The 24,034-nt window shown below is 36.9% G+C and overlaps 1 protein-coding gene across 11 annotated transcripts in view; it reads left to right on the top strand.

The window, feature by feature from the left end:
• Positions 1 to 24,034, top strand: part of APC (APC regulator of WNT signaling pathway) — a 135,938-nt gene that overhangs the window by 72,015 nt on the left and 39,889 nt on the right. For 7 of the 11 annotated variants that reach the window (XM_065874756.1, XM_065874749.1, XM_065874747.1 and 4 more), the window contains exons 5-6: positions 778 to 891; positions 10,572 to 10,655. In XM_065874756.1, the coding sequence (XP_065730828.1) occupies positions 778 to 891; positions 10,572 to 10,655 (198 nt within the window). The remainder of the gene's footprint in view (positions 1 to 777; positions 892 to 10,571; positions 10,656 to 24,034) is intronic. The other 4 variants (XM_065874752.1, XM_065874758.1, XM_065874753.1 and 1 more) reach the window with 1 other exon arrangement.

The raw sequence follows: 24,034 nt of genomic DNA, 5'->3' as shown, positions 1-24,034 counted from the left end.
AACAGTCCGTACCTAAAATTGAGGTATAAACTTAAGGATGATGGACCTGATTCTTGATTATTCTATGTTGTCCACATTACTATTCTAGTTTTTAGTAATTCAAAGTACTACCTCTTCAGAGCAGAAGGATTATAAGGTGACTGAAGATAGGCTTACCCTAACTGGACCGATTATATATTTAATTTAATCTATTTATTTATAAAATATATTTATTTATGGCTGCATTGAGTCTTCGTTGCTGCGCGCAGGCTTTCTCTAGTTCTGGCGAGCAGGGGCTACTCTTTGGTGCACAGGCTTCTCATTGTGGTGGCTTCTCTTGTTGCAGAGCACAGGCTCTAGGTGCGCAGACTTCAGTAGTTGTGGCACACAGGCTCAGTAGTTGTGGCACACAGGCTTAGTTGCTCCACAGCATGTGGGATCTTCCTGGACCAGGGCTCAAACCCATGTCCCCTGCATTGGCAGGCAGATTCTTAACCACTGTGCCACCAGGGAAGTCCCCAATTATATATTTTAAATGAAAGTGTACAATTTAATTAAAGCTGTTTGTGACTATGGGGCAATAAAAGTGTTTCAACTCTGCATTTCACATCAGAGACCCAGTCTGAGCGTAGCACTGATAATCAAGTTTTAGGACTCCTTGGAGTAAAAAATAATTCTCTCATGCACAGTAGCTTACATATTTGCTTATTCATTTTCTTTATTGGTACTTATATGCTGTTTTATTTTTACTGATAAACACACAAGATATTAACGTTTCCATTGTATTTGTGGTTTTAGTTTTCCTTACAGACAGATATGACCAGAAGGCAGTTGGAATATGAAGCAAGGCAAATCAGAGTTGCAATGGAAGAACAACTGGGTACTTGCCAGGATATGGAAAAACGAGCACAGGTAACTTATTTATTATTAAACTGTGAAACAGCACTTGCTAGAGATCTATTTATTATTAAACTGTGAAACAGCACTTGCTAGAGATCTATTAAGAATCTAATGAATTACAGCTCTGTTACCATTGATTAAATTTTATTATTAGAGATATGTTAAAATCTGTCTTTACTTTGACACTAGTTCAAAATAAGAATAATTTACCATGACCCTGATACCAAAACCAGACAAAGATGTCACAAAGATCATGCATCTATCACTGATGAACATAGTTGCAAAAATACTCAACAAAATACTAGCAAACAGAATCCAACAGCACATTAAAAGTATCATACACCATGATCAAGTGGGGTTTATCCCAGGAATGCAAGGATTCTCCAATATATGCAAGTCAATCAATGTGATACACCATATTAACAAATTAAAGGAGAAAAACCGTATGATCATCTCAATAGATGCAGAGAAAGCTTTTGACAAAATTCAACATCCAATTATGATAAAAACCCTCCAGAAAGTAGGCATAGAGGGAACATACCTCAACATAATAAAGGCCATATATGACAAACCCACAGCCAGCATCATCGTCAGTGGTGAAAAACTGAAACCATTTTCACTAAGATCAGGAACAAGGCAAGGTTGCCCACTCTCACCACTGTTATTCAACATAGTTTTGGAAGTTTTAGCCACAGCAGTCAGAGAAGAAAAAGAAAGAAAAGGAATCCAAATCAGAAAAGAAGAAGGAAAGCTGTCACTGTTTGCAGATGACATGATACTATACATAGAGAATCCAAAAGATGCTACCAGAAAACTACTAGAGCTAATCAATGAATTTGGTAAAGTAGCGGGATACAAACTTAATGCACAGAAATCTCTTGCATTCCTATACACTAATGATGAAAAATCTGACAGTGAAATTAAGAAAACACTCCCATTTACCACTGCAAGAAAAAGAATAAAATACCTAGGAATAAACCTACCTAAGGAGACAAAAGGCCTGTATGCAGAAAATTTTAAGACACTGATGAAAGAAATTAGAGATGATACAAACAGATGGAGAGATATACCATGTTCTTGGATTGGAATAATAAACATTGTGAAAATGACTATACTACCCAAAGCAATCTATAGATTCAGTGCAATCCCTATCAAACTACCACTGGCATTTTTCATAGAACTATAACAAAAAACTTCACAATGTGTATGGAAACACAAAAGACCCCAAATAGCCAAAGCAATCTTGAGAAAGAAAAACGGAGCTGGAGGAATCAGGCTCCCAGTCTTCAGACTATACTACAAAGCTACAGTAATTAAGGCAATATGGTACTGGTACAAAAACAGAAATATAGATCAATGGAACAGGATAGAAAGCCCAGAGTTAACCATGCACATATGGTCACCTTATCTTTTTTTTTTTTTTTTTTTAACGGTACACCGGCCTCTCACTGTTGTGGCCTCTCCCGTTGCGGAGCACAGGCTCCGGACGCACAGGCCCAGCAGCCATGGCTCACGTGCCCAGCCGGTCCACGGCATTTGGGATCTTCCCAGACCTGGGCATGAACCCATGTCCCCTGCATCAGCAGGCGGACTCTCAACCACTGCGCCACCAGGGAAGCCCCACCTTATCTTTGATAAAGGAGGCAAGAATATACAGTGGAGAAAAGACTGCCTCTTCAATAAGTGGTTCTGGGAAAACTGGACAGCTACATGTAAAAGAATGAAATTAGAACACTCCCTAACACCATACACAAAAATAAACTCAAAATGGATTAAAGACCTAAAAGTAAAGCCAGACACTATCAAACTCTTAGAGGAAAACATAAGGAGAATACTGTATGACATAAATCACAGCAAGATCCTTTTTGACCCACCCACCTCCTAGAGAAATGGAAATAAAAACAAAAATAAACAAATGGGACCTAATGAAACTTAAAAGCTTTTGCACAGTAAAGGAAACCATAAACAAGACGAAAAGACAACCCTGGAGTGGGAGAATATACTTGCAAATGAAGCAACTGACAAAGGATTAATCTCCAAAACATACAAGCAGCTCATGCAGCTCAATATCAAAAAACAACCCAATCCAAAAATGGGCAGAAGACCTGAATAGACATTTCTCCAAAGAAGATATACAGATTGCCAACAAACACATGAAAGAATGCTCAACATCATTAGAGAAATGCAAATCAAAACTACAATGCGATATCATCTCACACCAGTCAGAATGGTTATCATCAAAAAATCTACAAACCATAAATGCTGGAGAGGGTGTGGGGAAAAGGGAACCCTCTTGCACTGTTGGTGGGAATGTAAATTCATACAGCCACTATGGAGAACAATATGGAGGTTCCTTAAAAAACTAAAAGTAGAACTCTCATATGACCCAGCAATCCCACTACTGTGCATATCCCCTGAGAATACCATAATTCAAAAAGAGTCATGTACCACAATGTTCACTGCAGCTATATTTACAGTAGCCAGGATGTGGAAGCATTCTAAGTGTCCATTGACAGGTGAATGGATAAAGATGTGGCACATATATACAATGGAATATTACTCAGCCATAAAAAGAAACGAAATTGAGTTATTTGTAGTGAGGTGGATGGACCTCGAGACTGTCATACAGAGTGAAGTAAGTCAGAAAGAGAAAAATAAATACCGTATGCTAACACACATATATGGAATTAAAAAAAAAAGTTCTGAAGAACCTAGGGGCAAGATGGTAATAAAGACACAGACCTACTGGAGAATGGACTTGAGGATATGGGGAGGGGGTAGGGTAATCTGGGACAAAGAGCGTGGTATGGACATATATACACTACCAAATGTAAAATAGCTCATGGGAAGCAGCTGCATAGCGCAAGGAGATCAGCTTGGTGCTTTGTGACCACCTAGAGAGGTAGGATAGGGAGGGTGGGAGGGAGATGCAAGAGGGAGGAGATATGGGGATATGTGTATATGTATAGCTCATTCGCTTTGTTATAAAGCAGAAACTAACACACCATTGTAAAGCAATTATACGCCAATAAAAAGTTAAAAAAAAATTTACCATGGCTGCTGGGTAACATAACCAGTGTTCACATAATTCTGCCTTCATATTTCATTTCCCTGATGCTGTTCTGCTATGCCTTGGAATTATGAGGGAAGAAGAATTAGATGCTCATCTTCTGGTAGCTGATAGCTAGCTTCTGTTAGCTATTTGTTAATAATTGTCCACAGTACATCTTTCCCTCCTAACTCTGTTTAAATGACTGAACATGTAAGACTAGAATGGCCAGCTAATGAACATAGGGAAGTGGATCCCAGGAAGACCTGAAGAAGCCATGAGAAAAAAATGTGGGATCTCATTTGCAAGGAGAAAGGATGGATAAAAATTCCAAATAAAATAAGAATAGAGTAAAAGTTTTTTAAGGAATAATTATGTATCAGAAACCAGAAGCCAACTTTATATTAACTTGAATAGAGAAATAATAAGATTATTATCATTGCACTCATTAATATGGTTGGGTGCTTGCTGTCATCACTATTATTTAACTGTGTTTGGAGGTCCACTAATTCAGTTAGAAAGAAAATAAGTTGTTTAAATACTACACTATTTTCCAACTAGAAGGGAAGAGACCAAATAATTGTCATTTGTAAATTATATGGTTGTTTGCCTAGAAGAGCTGTAGAGAAGAGTCAAAACATATTTCAGGTAATGAGAGAATTGAGTAAGGTGGCTGGAGTTAAGGTACATTACAAAAATTAGTAGGTTTTCTCTAGTAGCAATAGCTACCATTTGGAAATGGAAGATGGGGTAGGAGGACCTGTTTACAATAACAGGACACTTTAAAATACCTGGAACATACCCACATGAAGAAAAATATAAAATTGCTAAAGGATGCAAAATGTGGCCTTAAAAATAGAGGAGCCTATGCTGCTGCCTGTATTGTATCTGGGGTATCTGGTTGAAGTGCCCCCTACATACCTGACCCCAGGGAATCGTGGAAGAGGGGCGGACCCAGTTGGTAAGGGTCATGCAGGGTATGGAGGGGTGGAGCGGTATGATCAGGCCACCCAAGATGGCTGTTGTCTTGCTCTCTGTACATCCCCTGCTCAACCAGTGCCTGCTTCACCTACACCCCATTCACATGACTGACCTTCCTGCAGGCTTGCCCCAGGCCCCAGCTGGTGATTGCTCTCATCAATGGGGCAGTGAGGGACTTCCCCCTCTGCTAGTTTCTGCTGACTTCCCTGGTAACTAATGAGCCCGCCTGAGGTAATTCTCCTTATAACTAGCAAATCTCCCCTTCCACCGGGAGGGAAACCCGCTGCCATGTCCTGCCCGCTGTCCGCCGCACATGGTGGGGTGTCACTCCAGGACCTTGCTTCAGGTGTGTAAGATCCCCCAATCCATTAAACCATTGATGTCTCTGTTGCTGAAAAAAATAAATAAGGAAGCCTAGGTGAGAAGACTTTAATATCTTAAAAATGTCTTTCTTTAAAAAGTTGATATATAATACAATTCCAGTCATAACCTTAAATTTTTTTTGGAGCCCGGAAAAATGATTCTAAAGTTCGCAAAGTAAAAATTTGCAAAAATATTTAAGAAAATTATGAGTGAGGATTTACCTTACCATTTGTTAAAACTTACTGTAAAGGTGTTGTAGTGATCATAGTATGATAGCACAGGTATAGACGTAGGCAAATAGAACAGAATAGAGACTAGAAAAAGATATAAGAAAATATGGAATCTTTTAATGATAAAAGTTATAAATTTGGGGGGAAATGGTAAATAACTCAATAAACGCATAGGTATAACTAGGAACCTCTTTGGTAGAAGAGAAATTGAATTAGATCCCTAACTCACATCTTGTACATGAACAGTCATAGGTGGATTAAATATCTAAATGTAAAAAATAAACATAAATTAATAGAAAATATAGAACAAGAGAGATCTTAATTAAGAATGGAAACATAAGCAATAAAGGCAGGGTGGGAAACAGGATTTATTTCGTAAAAATTTAAAACATTCATCCTGCAGAAAATAAACTAAGGGAAAATATTTGTACACGTAAGGGAAGAAGGTTAATATCCCTGTACTATAAGAATTCCTACAAACAATAAGAAAAAGACAACGCTTTTTTTTTGTGTGTGTGGTATGTGGGCCTCTCACTGTTGTGGCCTCTCCCGCTGCGGAGCACAGGCTCAGCGGCCACGGCTCACGGGCCCAGCCGCTCCGCGGCATGTGGGATCTTCCCGGACCGGGGCACGAACCCATGTCCCCTGCATCGGCAGGCGGACTCTCAACCACTGCGCCAACAGGGAAGCCCGAGAACTCTTTTTTTATATGGGCAGAGGATGTAATCATTCAATTTATTGAAAAGAAAATGTAAATGACCAGTAAAACATACGAATGACTGGGGAACAATTTAGGGAAAGTTGAAACAAAATCCACTCTTGCCCATGCATGTGTTAGTCTCTAGCTATCTCTGTTAACAGTTTGGTTGTTTATTTATTTTCTCCATTATTTGTTCAACACATATTTGCACCTAGTATGGTGGTGCCTGCTCTCCTCTATGCCTAATTTTTCACTGTTAAAACAACTCTGATAAACATACTTATTCATATCCTGTAAACACGCGCAACAGTTTCTCTAGGTCAAGAGTCAGTCTATTTCTTAAAGAGCTGTATGGTAAATATTTTAGACTTTGTGGCCATATGGTCTCTGTCGTAACTACTCAGCTCTGCCTTTGTAGCAAGAAGGTAACCATAGATGACAATATATAAGCAGATGGGCATGGCTGTGTTACAGTAAAACTTAATCCATAAATACAGATGGCTACCAAGCCCTAATTTGCTGACCTCTGCTCTAGGGTATATACCTAAAAGCGTAATTGCCAGTCATAAGGTATGAGTGTTTTGAATAGTGTGTGCCAAATTGCACTCAAAATGATTTTATCAGTTTACATTTCTCCTAGTCGTATGTGAGAATTCCCATTTCTTTTGCCTGATTTTTTCAGCAATTGTGAGTCACATTTTATAATTAACAGTCAATGGGCATTTGAAGCATTATCTTGTCATTTAGTTTGTACTTCCATGAGTGCTACTGAAGCTGATTATCTTTTCATGTATTTAGTAGATTTTCATTTTGTCATTTTCCCATATCCTTTGCCCATTTTCTATTATGTTAAATGTCTTATTCTTAAGTATTTGAGAGATATGTTTATATCCTCTAGATACCAATCTGTTATACATAATGTATATCACAACCCCTCCCTACCAAATATGTTACCTACTTTAGCTTCATGATAACAAAATTAATTTTTGTTATAAAGCTAAATTAATTGTATTGCCATATTTGTGCTTTCTTTGACCTATTTATACATCTTTTCCTATCCTTAAAGATACCCTCGTATTTTTTTCTAATAGTTTTAATGTTTTATTTTTACAATTAGGTCTTTAATTCATCTCACATTTGCTATTATATATGTTTTGGAGGTAGGACTCTAATTATATATACACACACACATATGATTTTTATATCAATGTATATATAATTATTTAATATATACAATATAATTTTGATTATTTAATAAATATATATTATTAATTATATAATATATAATTAATTATGTATACAAACATACATATACATAACACAGATATACACAGATCGATGCATATTTATGTTGTTAACTAAATTTCCCATTATCACTTCCTGGATGTGCCACTGTTTTCCCATGGATTGGTAATGCTGTCTCTGGCATCTGAGAAGTTTGTATTTGCTGGATATTTGTAGACTCGATTCTATTAGTCTGTTTTAGGTTCTCTGTCCCTGCACTGATAACCACATTTGTTTTATTTGCTATAGCTTTATTAATCTTGGTACCTAGTAGGGTGAGTCCTTCTTATTTTTGTTTGTAAAAATGTGTTTATATTCTGTTTTGTTACTCATCAAATTCAAGGAAAAGCCTTATGGGCTTTTGATCAGAATTACATTGAATTTATAATTAATTTGAGGAGAATTTATATCTTTACAATATAAAGATTGGTTCTTGGTTGAAAGGGTGACTCTGGAGCCAGTCCTCTGGGGTTCTAATTCCCTACCTGTCACTTACCAGCACTGTGATCTTGGGTAAACTCTGTCTCAGTTTTCCCATTGGTAAAATACAAATAATGATTCCCTGTAAAATGTGAGGATTAAATGAGTTAATATATGTAAAACACTTGGAATCCAACAAACAGAAAACACTCAGGAAATATTAGGTATTGTTATTAATTTTTTAATTACATTTATCTCCGTTCATTTAGGTCTTATTTTATGTCCTTCAAAAAAGTTTCATAATATTCTTCATAAAACTCTTACACATCCTTTTTTTTACATTTATTCCTAGATATCTTACAGTTTTTGTTGCATTGTGAATGGGATTTTCTTTAATTACATTACTAAATCTGATTTATGTGTCCAGCAGTCTTCCTGAACTTTCCTCAGTAGTTTAATAAGATTTTCTTGGATTTTCCATTCAAACTGTTTTTTTGTTGGCAAGTAATGACAATTTTGTCTTTTCCAGTCCTTTTTTTCTCTTTGTTTTAAATAAGAGCTCTAATACATCTTTGAATAAAAAGCAGTGATAATTTGTCTTCTTCATCTTCTCTTGGCTCTAAAAGGAATCCTTCTGAAATTTCACCATTAAGTATGTTGTTTACTCAAGGTTTTTGATGCCATTTATCAAGTTAAGGAATTTACCTTCTATTCCTAATTTGTTGAGAGTTGTCCTGAATTCATGTTGAACTATATTACTATATTATTTTTTTAAATCAGTTTTGCAAAAGTAATACCATCTCCATATGCCAGAACAAGTAAGCATTTTTTGTTAAACATAATTTCATAAATATTCAAGATTGTCATATAGAGAATGGAAAGAAATACTACTGGCTTCTTCCATTTTCATGTTGAGTAACAGAAGCACAAAGGTTGTTGTGTCAGAAATCATCAAGGCACAGACTTGACTTCAGGATTTAGTCACCTAATAGCAATACAGAAATGTAGTTCTGTGGAGAGGAGTATTAGATATGATTTCCTTTTTCATCCTCTGAATATTAAAAATTTTGACTTAGGACTTTATTGGTGAAGGGGAGCTAGTTACATAGAGGAGAACAATAAAATATTACAAATCCACTAATTGTATGTAGTTTCATTGCTTGTGTAATGCCAGGAAGTATTTACCATCTGATGTAGAGGTGATCACTCATCTTTACAGTCTCTTTAGAAAGCTACCAAAAGCACAGGTATTTCTTCTTCAGCATGTTTTCATGATGAAAATTGGATGTGGTAAAATTTCTTAATTAAAGAATACTATTTACCTTAGGTTCACTATTTTCAGAATTATGATATAGGATCAGCACAGTTGTAGTGTTACAAAGGAAGGAAAGTAGGGAGGGAGGGAGGAAGGAAGAATTCTTTTTTGGTGAGTGCAACTTTTTTGAGCTTTTCTGTGTTTGTTTATCATAACATTGGAAAATAGCAACCGTAAGCATTTTTACTATGGCAATAAAATTGTAAGAACATTGCATTTAAGCAAAATTAGATATGCTCAAAGGGTAAGTTTTGTATGTAAGTTTTATAACTATATATACTTAAAGCTATTTGTTACTGTACTTTTATTATTTATCTATTGAGGTATACATGCTCAGAAATCTTTTATTGATGGGTGCATAATCATGAAAGTTTGGAAATGACTCCATCTAGCTTCTAATACTTTTTTCCCATTGAAACAGTTACTCTTTTTTTTTTTTTTTTTTGCAGTACGCAGGCCTCTCACTGTTGTGGCCTCTCTCGTTGCGGAGCACAGGCTCCGGACACACAGGCTCAGCGGCCATGGCTCACAGGCCTAGCTGCTCCGCGGCATGCGGGATCTTCCCAGACCGGGGCACGAACCCGTGTCCCCTGCATCGGCAGGCAGACTCTCAACCACTGTGCCACCAGGGAAGCCCCCGGCAGTACTTGTTTTTAAAACATATACTTGAAAACACTTTTCCCACATTTTTTCAGTTCCACATTGTTTGATCTATACTTACTGCTTTGTGTTCACTTGAAGGTCTCAGGATATGGGCAGAGCAGTAGCTCTTACCATCATTATGATCTTAGTGTTGGGAATAAAAATAATGTTTAGCTGCAGTAGGTATTTGGGAAAGCTAAATCTGAAAGGTACCACTGACTTGTAATAAGAATAACTTTGGGTAAGATTATTCTTACTGTTTAAAGCCTGATGTTTATTAAAACAAATCAGCTGCTCTTTCCCTTTACAGGTATACCATGCTTTGTATAAATCCATTACACTGTACTGACACCTGGATTAATATAGAACATTAAATTCAGATGTAATTTTCTCTTTGTTGAAGTAGTTTTTGAGACTAGCTTTTAAATACCAATTTCACACTATATGCATCATACAATTTGATATATGACTTGTATTTTTATAGTTTTCCTAAGTAGATCTAGAGATCTGTTGTATAAAGTTAGATTTATTTAAAAAATTGAACTGATCCTAATATGTCATCAGTGTATGAATATATATACATATGTAATTCTTATATAAGAGTGGTTTGGTATAACCCCAAGCTGTTAAATGGTAACCATAGTACAGTTATTTAAACCAATGTTTTTAATAAAAATAGATCTAATTTGGTTACTTATTTTATTTTAGCGAAGAATAACCAGAATTCAACAAATAGAGAAGGACATACTTCGTATACGACAGCTTTTACAGTCCCAAGCAACAGAAGCAGAGGTTAGTAAATTGTCTCTTTTGTTTGCAGACATAAATATAGGTAGTTATTCTAAGAAGAGGAAATAGGTATAATTAATGTGGCATCATTGAAATAGGTCCTCTAAAGAATTGAGACACTTAATAAGTTTATAAGTTTTTTCACTAAATTAAATAGATTTCAAAAACCTTTACTACTTTGGTTTCTTCATAACTTTAAGGCAGTTAAAGTTTATAGAGCCATAAACACAGATACCTTACTTCAGTTATCTGTTTTCATATAATCAGATAACTAACTTAATTTGGCTACTAACAATTTGTAAATAAGCTATCTCTTTGTTTGTAATCCATAGTAAGAATTGATCATACACATATATCTATGCTTACTCTACAAACTCCATTAAAATGACAGTAAAAGGATAAAATGAAAAATCACAAATACCAGGGGAGGTGACATCAATAAAATTTGGGGAGCTGGAAAGCAGGTAAACAAATTACTCTTCTAGCTTATGGTAGAGAGTTGATCCCTGAGTCAGCAGTAGGAAGTCAGGAAGCAACCCATTTTACACTGTGGAGTCCTACAAGATTCCAGAATTGGTTACACCTGGATGTGCTACCTCTGGATGTGGGGATTAAGAAAGAGGTTAAAAGCAAGAGGATGACTGAAAGTTTAAGAAGCCGGTGGAGCCTCCAGAACCTCTCTTCAATCTGCATGGCTAAGTGACTACTACTTTCCAGTCTCAGCAAAAGCTGAGAGATTTATTCTGGAAAAGGTAAAACAAAGGGTTTTTGGATAAGGGTAATCCTAGTATAGTTGAAGTTGGGAGGGAGGTATCATACTAAAAACTGAAATAAGTGAAAATTTCCTTACTGAATGCTGAAACCCTCATTGGCATCCAGCTTTATAATACAGGCAAGTTTCTAGAAGCAACTTCTCTAAGAAATGAGACTAACCCAGGAAGAGAGACCTAAAGGTACTGACACTGGAGGATTCCTCAATAAAACATCCCAGCTAGACCACCCTACTGGATGGCTACAGCTGACAGACTCCATCCTTTAGGCATAGAGCTTCATAGGCAGTCCATTCCTAAATATGGCTAGACAGCTAAAGACCACCAGAGATTTTAAGAAAGTTTCTAATAAAAAAGATTTAATGGAAATAAAGACTATGCAAGAAGAAGAAAACTTAAAGATAGAACTAACATTAATATTCTCAAGATAAAAGATAATTCATAAAGTGAGAAAATGATGGTATACAAAAGGAACATTCAGAGAATTTAAAAAAGAGTTCTTGGGAATTAAAATTGTAATAGTAGAAATGAAAAACTCAACAGAAAGGTTAAAAGATAAATTTCTCAGAAAATAGCACAAAGGAATAATGCAATGGAAAATAGATAAGATAAGAAAGTCAGAGAATTATTCTAGGAAGGTTCAATATCCAAATAAAAAGGGGGTTCCAGGAAGAGAATGGACAAACTAGAGGAAGGAAATCCTAAAAATAAATTAAAATTCCCCAGAACTGAAGGGCATAGTTTTCCAAATAAAATGGTCTCTCCAGTATCCAATGCCACAGATGAAAATCCCACACTAGGTACATCATAATGAAATTTCATCTCACTGAGAATAAAGAGAAAATCTTAAAACCTTGTAGAGAAGGAGAAGAAAACAAATTTCACACAAAGAAACAGGAATACAAATGTCTTTAGGTATATGAACAGCACACTAGAATCTGGGAAGTAGCGTAGCAATTTCTTAAAACTTCTGTAAGATTATTTTCAGCTATGTTCCCAAACCAGTTCTCTGACACCACTAGTTGTCCTACAGTTCAAATCAGTTCTGACACTACCCAGACTTAGCGTAGACCCTACATTTAAGGGTAAAGTCATTCACAAGACTGCCCTCACTTCAGGTACCAGGCAAGTTTCAGGTGTCCCAAACCATCTGCACTCTGCCCAGCTTGTTATAAATTCTACCCAAGTGGGTGTATTGCACTACAGTTCAGTTCTGACATTAACTACTTGGAGGGAGCCTAGACCTTACAGGTTAAGGGCAGAGCCCTTCACAAGACTACTCCCACTTCAGATGCCAAGCCTCCCATACTTCTGCAAATTTGGGGTGTCCTACAACAGCCTTAGGTTTGATAATTCACTTCAGTGACTCAGAAGTCAGTAAAAGTTCTACACTTATGATTACAGTTTTATTATAAAGGATGCAGATCAGGAACAGCCGAGTGAGACACATAAGGCAGGACCTAGAGAAGGTGAGGGTGGAGGATGCAGAGCTTCCGTGATCTCTCATGGAATCTGGACACATCACTCTCCCAGGACATCTTTGTGTTCACCAAGCAGGAAGCTGCATTGAGCTTCAGTGTCCAGAGTTTTTATTGGGGTTTCATTATGTAGGCATGCTTGATTAAACAAGTGGCTACATGATTGAACTCAGATTCCAGCACCCTTCCCATCCCTGGAAGTCAGTCTTGACTAGTTCAACCATCTAGTCACATGGTTGGCCTTTCAGGTGACCAGCACCCATCCTGAAGCTATCTAGGGATCCCCCATGGGTCACCTCATCTGCATGGCAAGCTCAAGAAATTCCAAGGGTTTTTGAAGCTCTGTGCAAAGAACAAAGGGACAAAGACCATATATATATATTTTTTATTATACCACACAAGCCTATAAATTTATCTCTAGTCAACTGCTTATTAAATTTGAGAGTAGAATGCATTTTCAGATAGTCAAAGTATCAAAAATATGTATTTCTCTATACTGTTTTCTGGAAGCTATTAGTGGATATAGTTAAAATGAGAAAGCAAAGCAAGAAAAATGAAGATTTGGGATCCATTTGGGATCCAAGACATAAAGAATACAATACAAGAGAAAGACATGAAAGACTCCCCAGAATGAAGATGAAGGGAGATTCTGAGACTAATGATAGAGAAAGTAACGAGTCCCTGTTGGTACAATTGAGAAGATTCTGGGAGAGATGAGTCTAAGAAGATGAAATCAGTAGACTACTTAATGTTTTTGAATTTATTGAAAGGAAAAGAAATTTACACAGTAGGAGAGAAACTGTGAGGGTGTCATAAGTACACAGAACACCAAATAAACAAAACAAAAAAAAGATACTCCATGGACAACGAGAAGTTGTAAAGGAAAGAATCATAGTATACTACCTGTCACTCATGACTATAATTTAATAGTCAAAATAATGCAAATAGGGAACAACTTATCTAACTATAAAATGTAAATTGGACAAATAGAGGAACAGGATGAGTGTGGTGTGTTAAGGGTGGAATATTGATAAAAGAGAAATCAGTCCTCATCTTACATAATAGGAAATCAATAAATGAGGCATTAAACTAAGAAAAGTAGAACCTGGCAACACAAGCAGGTTATTTAGAGATAGAGAAGTGAGTTCAAAAAAAAAAAAAAAAAATCCTCTGAAGGAGATGAAACTGTTTGCCTTAAGATAGCAGGAAATGGGACAGAGCAAGCAAGTGTGAAAGACCACTGTTCATTGTCACAAGGCTTTAGAACTAATGATTATTTCAACTGTGTGTAACTATGATAAAAATAAAACATAAAAGAGCCAAGGCCATCATTTAGAAGATATTTATACTTATCTTCCTCTATAATCTGGATTGGCTTAATAATTAATACCTTGATAATGGTGATTAGTAAAGAACTTAAGAGGAGCTTAGAGAAAGCAGAAACGTTGGTAGCAGTATATCCTAGGAAAAGTCATGTTTAATATACTATCAGTGAGTAACAAGAAGACCAAGCAGTGGAAGTATGGGGAAGGTACTATCTCAGTGGAACACAAATACTGTATATTTATACATGCTAGAAACTGAATGTTACTGAGGCTTGTGCGTATTTGTCAGCTCTGCAGCTGAAATTTGGTTTTGATCACCATATAGAAGGATGGGGGTGTAAAAGACCATCCCCTCACCTATCTGTTTATAGCCAGCGAATTTGGGCACTTCTCACCTTGTTTATAGGTAAATAATAAGAAAACCTACATGGGTCTTAAGTGAACTATTGCTGAATAAGTCTCGGAGAAGCATGTGGGAGGCTCAGAGAAAATAAATTTTCAGGAAATTATTTGCTTCTTTAGTCAACTGCAGGAAGACCTGTCTCTGTGCAACAGGAGCAAAAGAAAAGCTGAATAAAAATCCACATTGAACAATAAACAACAGAATTGTTGCTATGAAAAATTGGCTCAGTATTTGGGGACAGATTTGAGACACATCAATGGAAAGTTTCTAACATGCAGCCAGATTCAGACTCACATTCCAGATCATGAAAAAAGAAGAGACTGCAAAGAGTGAAACATCAGCATAGTGCTGTTTTCTAAATATAATTCCTAAAAACACAATGAAGCATTTACTGATATTTTTAAATGTTTATGATATACAAAGTAGCATGTACACTTTGATCCCATTTTTTAAAAGATATACACAAACATAGTGTATCAGAAATAATATGAAAAGGCAGATAACCATTCTTAATACCTCCTAGTTTTTCTGGTTTGGCCAGTTGTTTTGTAACTTTTTTATACTAACAATGTCCAGTTTTTATAATGAGAGAAAACTTTTGTATACAAAACAAATTTGTCATGTCCTGTCATGGCCAGCACATATTTTCCACCTGTGGAAAATTTGATCAAATAATGAACAGTTCTGTTTTGAGCCAAAAACAGTGCAGGCCCATTTATACACAGGGAAGACAACTGTTTCTAATGTTAAAAGTACAGGTTTTGAAAGTGTAGAGTCCTTTTTAAGACTATATTTGTCCATGCTTGTCTTTTTAAATATCTTTGGATTCAGTACATCTAAATTTGAAATATGTGGAAACATGTATTTGCTAAATAGGCAGTTTAAGTACAGTGCAATCGTCATATTGCTAAAAGTAGTTTAACCTGGCTGTCCTAAGTCAATATAAACCAAATATTTGTAATATAAAGAATAAGTGTCCTTTTTGCAATGTTGACTCTTAAGGACTTTAAAAAAAAACCCAAAAAACCAGTATCTCTTTGCTTCTTATTCAGTGTCATTGACATTACTCTATGTGGCGTTCTGGTTATTATCACCCCTTTTGGCTTTCCAGTGTAGTTTATCTGTGTTTTGGTGGTGTTGTTTTTTTTTTTTAATATAGCAGGTTCTTATTAGTCATCAATTTATACACATCAGTGTATACATGTCAATCCCAATCGCCCAATTCATCACACCCCCACCCCCCGCCGCTTTCCCCCCTTGGTGTCCATATGTTTGTTCTCTACCTCTCTGTCTCTATTTCTGCCCTGCAAACCGGTTCATCTGTACAATTTTTCTAGGTTCCACATACATGCGTTAATAATATATGATATTTGTTTTTTTCTTTCTGACTGACTTCACTCTGTATGACAGTCTCTAGATCCATCCACGTCTCTACAAATAACCCAATTTCGTTCCTTTTTATTGCTGAGTAATACTCCATTGTATATATGTACCACATCTTCTTTATCCATTCGTCTGTCGATGGGCATTTAGATTGCTTCCATGACCTGTCTATTGTAAATAGTGCTGCAGTGAACATTGGGGTGCATGTGTCTTTCTGAATTATGGTTTTCTCTGGGTATATGCACAGTAGTGGGATTGCTGGGTCATATGGTAATTCTCTTTTTAGTTTTTTAAGGAACCTCCATATTGTTCTCTATAGTGGCTGTATCAATTTACATTCCCACCAACAGTGCAAGAGGGTTCCCTTTTCTCCACACCCTCTCCAGCACTTGTTGTTCATAGACTTTCTGATGATGCCCATTCTAACTGGTGTGAGGTGATACCTCATTGTAGTTTTGTTTTGTTTTGTTTTGTTTTTGCGGTACGCGGGCCTCTCACTGTTGTGGCCTCTCTCGCCACGGAGCACAGGCTCCGGACGCGCAGGCTCAGCAGCCATGATTCACGGGCCCAGCCGCTCTGTGGCATGGGGGATCTTCCCAGACCAGGGCACGAACCCATGTACCCTGCATAGGCAGGTGGACTCTCAACCACTGCACCACTAGGGAAGCCCTCATTGTAGTTTTGATTTGCATTTCTTTAATAGTTAGTGATGTTGAGCAGCTTTTCATGTACTTCTTGGCCATCTGTATGTCTTCTTTGGAGAAATGTCTATTTAGGTCTTCTTTGGAGAAATGTCTATTTAGATCTTCTGCCCATTTTTCAATTGGGTTGTTTTTTTTTTTTTAATATTGAGCTGCATGAGCTGTTTATATATTTTGGAGATTAATCCTTTGTCCATTGATTTGTTTGCAAATATTTTCTCCCACTCTGAGGGTTGTCTTTTTGTCTTGTTTATGGTTTCCTTTGCTGTGCAAAAGGTTTTGAGTTTCATTAGGTCCCATTTGTTTATTTTTATTTCCATTACTCTAGGAAGTGGATCAAAAAAAATCTTGCTGTGGGGGCTTCCCTGGTGGCGCAGTGACTGAGCGTCCGCCTGCCGATGCAGGGGACATGGGTTCGTGCCCCGGTCCAGGAAGATCCCACATGCTTGCGTACCGCAAAAAAAAAAAAAAAAAATCTTGCTGTGATTTATGTCAAAGAGTGTTCTTCCTATGTTTTCCTCTAAGAGTTTTATAGGGTCCGGTCTTACATTTAGGTCTCTAATCCATTTTGAGTTTATTTTTGTGTATGGTGTTAGGGAGAGTTCTAATTTTATTCTTTTACATGTAGCTGTCCGGTTTTCCCAGCACCACTTATTGAAGAGACTGTCTTTTCTCCATTGTATATCCTTGCCTCCTTTGCCATAGATTAATGTACCATAGGTGCATGGGTTTATCTCTGCATTTTCTATGTTGTTCCATTGATCTATATTTCTGTTTTTGTGCCAGTACCATATTGTCTTGATTACTGTAGCTTTGTAGTATAGTCTGAAGTCAGGGAGTCTGATTCCTCCAGCTCCATTTTTTTCCCTCAAGACTGCTTTGGCTATTCGGGGTCTTTTGTGTCTTCATAAAAATTTTAAGATTTTTTTGTTCTCATTTTGTAAAAAGTGCCATCGGTAATTTGATAGGGATTGCATTGAATCTGTAGATTGCTTTGGGTAGTATAGTCATTCTCACAATATTGATTCTTCTAATCCAGGAACATGGTATATCTCTCCGTTTGTATCATCTTTAATTTCTTTCATCAGTGTCTTATAGTTTTCTGCATATAGGTCTTTTGTCTCCCTAGGTAGGTTTATTCCTAGGTATTTTCTTCTTTTTGTTTCAATGGTAAATGAGAGTGTTTCCTTCATTTCTCTTTCAGATTTTTCATCATTAGTGTATAGGAATGCAAGAGATTTCTGTGCATTAATTTTGTATCCTGCAGCTTTACCAAATTCATTGATTAGCTCTAGTAGTTTTCTGGTAGCATCTTTAAGATTCTTTATGTATAGTATCACGTCATCTGCAAACAGTGACAGCTTTAATTCTTCTTTTCCAATTTGTATTCCTTTTATTTTTCTTCTCTGATTGCCGTGGCTAGGACTTCTAAAACTATGTTGAATAATAGTGGTGAGAGTGGACATCCTTGTCTTGTTCCTGATCTTAGAGGAAATGCTTTCAGTTTTTCACCATTGAGAACGATGTTGGCTGTGGGTTTGTCTTATACGGCCTTCATTATGTTGAGGTAGGTTCCCTCTATGCCAACTTTCTGGAGAGTTTTTATCATAAATGGGTGTTGAATTTTGTCAGAAGCTTTTTCTGCATCTATTGAGATGATATGGTTTTTCTCCTTCAATTTGTTAACATGGTGTATCACATTGATTGATTTGCATATATTGAGGAATCCTTGCATCCCTGGGATAAATCCCTTTGATCCACTTGATCATGGTGTATGATCTTTTTAATGTGTTGTTGGATTCTGTTTGCTAGTATTTTGTTGAGGATTTTTGCATCTATATTCATCAGTGATATTAGTCTGTAATTTTCTTTTTTTGTAGTATCTTTGTCTGGTTTTGGTATCAGCGTGATGGTGGCCTCATAGAATGAGTTTGGGAGTGTTCCTTCCTCTGCAATCTTTTGGAAGAGTTTGAGAAGGATGGGTGTTAGCTATTCTCTAAATGTTTGATAGAATTCACCTGTGAAGCCATCTGGTATTAGACTTTTGTTTGTTGGAAGCTTTCTAGTCACAGTTTCAATTTCATTACTTGTGATTGGTCTGTTCATATTTTCTACTTCTTTCTGGTTCAGTCTTGGAAGGTTATACCTTTCTAAGAATTTGTCCATTTCTTCCAGGTTGTCCATTTTATTGGCATAGAGTTGTCTGCAGTAGTCTCTTAGATGCTTTGTATTTCTGTGGTGTCTGTTGTAACTTCTCCTTTTTCATTTCAAATTTTATTGATTTGAGTCCTCTCCCTCTTTTTCTTGATGAGTCTGGCTAATGGCTTATCAATTTTGTTTATCTTCTCAAAGAACCAGCTTTTAGTTTTATTGATCTTTGCTATTGTTTTCTTTGTTTCTATTTCATTTATTTCTGCTCTGATCTTTATGGTTTCTTTCCTTCTACTAACTTTGGGTTTTGTTTGTTCTTCTTTCTCTAGTTCCTTTAGGTGTAAGGTTAGATTGTATATTTCAGATTTTCCTTGTTTCTTGAGGTAGGCTTGTATAGCTGTAAACTTCCCTCTTAGAACTGCTTTTGCTGCATCCCATAGGTTTTGGATCATCGTGTTTTCATTGTGATTTGTCTCTAGGTATTTTTTGATTTCCTCTTTGATTTCTGCAGTGATCTCTTGGTTATTTAGTAATGTATTGTTTAGCCTCCATGTGTTTGTTTTTTTACGTTTTTTTCCCTGTAATTGATTTCTAATCTCATCGTGTTGTGGTCAGAAAAGATGCTTGATATGATTTTAATTTTCTTAAATTTACTGAGGCTTAATTCGTGACCCAAGAATGTTCTGTGCGCACTTGGGAAGAAAGTGTAATCTGCTGTTTTTAGATGGAATGTCCTATAAATATCAATTAAATCTATCTGGTCTATTGTGTCAGTTAAAGCTCATGTTTCCTTATTAATTTTCTGTTTGGATGATCTGTCCATCATTGTAGATGAGGTGTTAAAAGTCCCCCACTATTGTTGTGTTACTGTCGATTTCCTCTTTTATAGCTGTTAGCAGTTGCCTTATGTATTGAGGTGCTCCTATGTTGGGTGCATATATATTCATAATTGTTATATCTTCTTCTTGGATTGATCCCTTGATCATTATGTAGTGTCCCTCCTTGTCTCTTGTAACATTCTTTATTTTAAAGTCTATTTTATCTGATATGAGTATAGCTACTCCAGCTTTCTTTTGATTTCCATTTGCATGGAATATCTTTTTCCAGCCCCTCACTTGCCATCAGTATGTGTCCTAGGTCTGAAGTGGGTCCCTTGTAGACAGCATATATATGGGTTTTGTTTTTGTATCCATTCAGCGAGCCTGTCTTTTGGTTGGAGCATTTAATCCATTCATGTTTAAGGTAATTATTGATACGTATGTTCCTATGACCATTTTCTTAACTGTTTTGGGTTTGGTTTTGTAGGTCCTTTTCTTCTCTTGTGTTTCCCACTTAGAGAAGTTCCTTTAGCATTTGTTGTAGAGCTGGTTTGGTGGTGCTGAATTCTTAGCTTTTGCTTGCCTGTAAAGCTTTTGATTTCTCCATCAAGTCTGAATGAGATCCTTGCTGGGTAGAGTAACCTTTGTTTTAGGTTCTTCCCTTTCATCACTTTAAGTATATCATGCCACTCCCTTCTGGCTTGTAGAGTTTCTGCTGAGAAATCAGCTGTTAACCTTATGGGAGTTCCCTTGTATGTTATTTGTTGTTGTTCCCTTGCTGCTTTCAGTAATTTTTCTTTGTCTTTAATTTTTGCCAATTTGATTACTATGTGTCTCGGCATGTTTCTCCTTGGGTTTATCCTATATGGGACTCTCTGCACTTCCTGGACTTGGGTGGCTATTTCCTTTCCCATATTAGGGAAGTTTTCGACTATGATCTCTTTAAATATTTTTTCAGGTCCTTTCTCTCTCTCTTCTTCTGGGACCCCTACAATGCTAATGTTGTTATGTTTAATGTTGTCCCAGAGGTCTCTTAGGCTGTCTTCATTTCTTTTCATTCTTTTTTCTTTATTGTGTTCTGCAGCAGTGAATTCCACCATTCTGTCTTCCAGGTCCCTTATCTGCTTTTCTGCCTCAGTTATTCTGCTATTGATTCCTTCTAGTGTATTTTTCATTTCAGTTATTGTATTGTTCATCTCTGTTTGTTTGTTCTTTAATTCTTCTAAATCTTTGTTAAACATTTCTGGCATCTTCTCAACTTTTGCCTCCATTCTTTTTCCAAGGTCCTGGATCATCTTCACTATCATCATTCTGAATTCTTTTTCTGGAAGGTTGCCTATCTCCACTTCATTTAGTTGTTTTTCTGGGGTTTTATCTTGTTCCTTCATCTGGTACATAGCCCTCTGCCTTGTCATCTTGTCTATCTTTCTGTGGATATGGTTTTTGTTCCACAGGCTGCAGAATTGTAGTTCTTCTTGCTTCTGCTGTCTGGCCTCTGGTGGTTGAGGCTATCTAAGAGGCTTGTGCAGCTGTGTTTATTTTTTCCTTGATCGAACTTAACTACACTCTATTTTTTAAATTGTTTCTAAAGAGACAGCTTTTGTTTTTATTGAGCAGCACTGTGTTTTTCTTTAATTTATTTATTTATTCATTTTTGGCTGCATTGGGTCTTTGTTGCTGCATGCGGGCTTTCTCTAGCTGCGGCGAGCAGGAGCTACTCTTTGTTGTGGTGCATCAGCTTCTCATTGCAGTGGCTTCTCTTGTTGTGGAACACGGGGTCTAGGTGCACGGGCTTCAGTAGTTGTGGCTCGCAAGCTCTAGAGTGCAGGCTCAGTAGTTGTGGCTTGTGGGCTTAGTTCTGTGGCATGTGGGATCTTCCCGGATCAGGACTTGAACCCCTGTCCCCTGTGTTGACAGGCGGATTCTTTACCACCGTGCCACCAGAGAAACTCTGTAATTTCTTTTTTGATATTTTATGCTTTGAGTTTTTGCTTCTTTCTAGCTTATTTAATTATAGTTAGTTTTTATTCCCACCATCTTTCTTTTTTTTTCTTTTTCTTTTTTTTTTTTTTTTTTTTTTTTTGCAGTACGTGGGCCTCTCACAGCTGTGGCCTCTCCTGTTGTAGAGCACAGGCTCCGGACGCACAGGCTCGGTGGCCATAGCTCACGGGCCCAGCCCCTCCGCAGCATGTGGGATCCTCCTGGACCGGGGCACGAACCCATGTCCCCTGCATTGGCAGGCAGACTCTCAACCACTGCGTCACCAGGGAAGCCCCCCACATGTTTCTTATATTCTGATTATTGCTATTTGGCTGCATCAGCAGGGTTTTTTTTTGCTATTTCTAAATCAATATTCACATTTTTTCTATTTGATTGACTCCTTTATGTGTATGAAATAGCCCTCCTTAATTCCATTTAATGCTCTTCACCTTGAATTTTATTTTGTTTGCTATTAGTATTACTGCACTGGCCTTCTTTCTGTCATCATTTGCTTGGTGTAACATATTCCCTGTCTGTATATTTCCAAATTTTACCAACTTTCTGGCCTCTGAAAATTCCTTTAAAAAATTGTCATTTGTTAATAACAATTCTCATTTTCCAGCACAATTATAAGGTTATTGCAGGTTGGGGGCTTGTTTGTGTTTTTTGTATTCAAATTTTTATTTAGATCATTGGATTTGGGGCTGACTGTCTACCACTGTGACCTAATCTAATTCTTGTTTCTTTTTGTTATAATAATGGTCATATCATTTATAGTCCAAAATGTTTACATTTATTCAGTGAATGAAAACTAAAAGAAGGTGCTATGTCTTATTCGAGAAAGAAAACTCTAATTTTGCTGTTTCATGTTTCTTTATTCCATTATTATCATTTTTCTAATATAGATCAGAGAGAGAAGCTTGAAGATAGAGAAAACTGGGAATCAGATACACATAAATTAGGTCACATACAGTGTAGACAAGAAAAGAAAAGATGTCTGCTAAATAATTTCTCTACCGTCAAGCATCTTATTTTATTTTATTTTTTTTCAGTATGGGGGCCTCTCACTGTTGTGGCTTCTCCCGTTGTGGAGCACAGGCTCCGGACGCGCAGACTCAGTGGCCATGGCTCACGGGCCTAGCTGCTCCGTGGCATGTGGGATCCTCCCGGACCGGGGCACAAACCCACGTCCCCTGCATCAGCAGGTGGACTTTCTACCACTGCGCCACCAGGGAAGCCCCTGAAGCATCTTATAACACTGTCTTTGCCCTGCCTGCTGACAACTCTGGGTTAGGGTCTAGATGTGGAACATAATTCAGATGATGTAATTATTACACATGATTCAAATCTCAAAAGTTCCAAAAGGATATGTGAGGCAACCAGTGCTGCCACTTTCTTATGTATCATTTCAGACAGGTTGTTTACTGGCAAACTCGTACATTTGGGAGTGGGGGGTGCTCAGAAGGGTGCAAACTGTGAGGTAAATTATGGCATGGTTTAACAATCTCTAGAAAATAGCCAATGAGAAATATTTATTAAAATCCCATGCAGAGTACTCTTACAATCCATTAATAAGGAGACAACCACACTTACAAATGAGCAAAAGATTTGAATACACGTTTCACCAGAAAAATACATAGGAATGGCTAATAAACACATGAAAATATGCTCAACATCATTAGTCACTAGGGAAATGCAAGTTAAAACCACAATGAGATACCACTTCACACTCATTAGGGTGGCTGTAATCATAAAGAAAACAGTAAGCATTGGCAGAGTTATGGATAAATAGAAGCCGTCATACATTGCTGCTGAGAATCTAAAATGGTTTGGCCACTTGAAAAGTGTGGCAGTCACCTGAAGTATTAAACGTACAATTATCGTATGACACAGCAATTCCACTTCTAGGTATCTATCTAAGAGAAATGGAAACATGTCCACACAGAGACTTTCACTTGAATGTTCATGGCAGTATTATTCACAATAGCCCAAAAGTAGAAAAATGCAAATGTGTATCAATTGGTGAATTAATAAACAAAATATGGTATACCCTTACAATGGAATACTGTTTGGCAATAAAAAAGAACAAATTGATGACACATACTCTAACAGAGATGAACCTCAAAAACATTTTACTAAATAAAAGTAGCTAGACACATAAGTCCACATATTCTGCTTATAATTAATGTACAGAAAAGACAAATTCATAAAGACAAAGTAGATTTATAGTTACCTGAGGCTGTGGGTGGGAATTGGGATTAACTATAAAGGGTTCTTTTAGAACACAAGGGATCTTTTTAGAGTGATGAAAATGTTCTAAAACTGGAGTATTGTGATGCTTGGTAAGTTTATTAAAAATCATTGAGCCGTACA

The sequence above is a fragment of the Phocoena phocoena genome, chromosome 3 (genome assembly GCF_963924675.1).
Source record: "Phocoena phocoena chromosome 3, mPhoPho1.1, whole genome shotgun sequence".
In the NCBI taxonomy this organism is placed as follows: Eukaryota; Metazoa; Chordata; class Mammalia; order Artiodactyla; family Phocoenidae; genus Phocoena; species Phocoena phocoena.
This window is presented reverse-complemented; position numbering and strand designations above follow the sequence as displayed.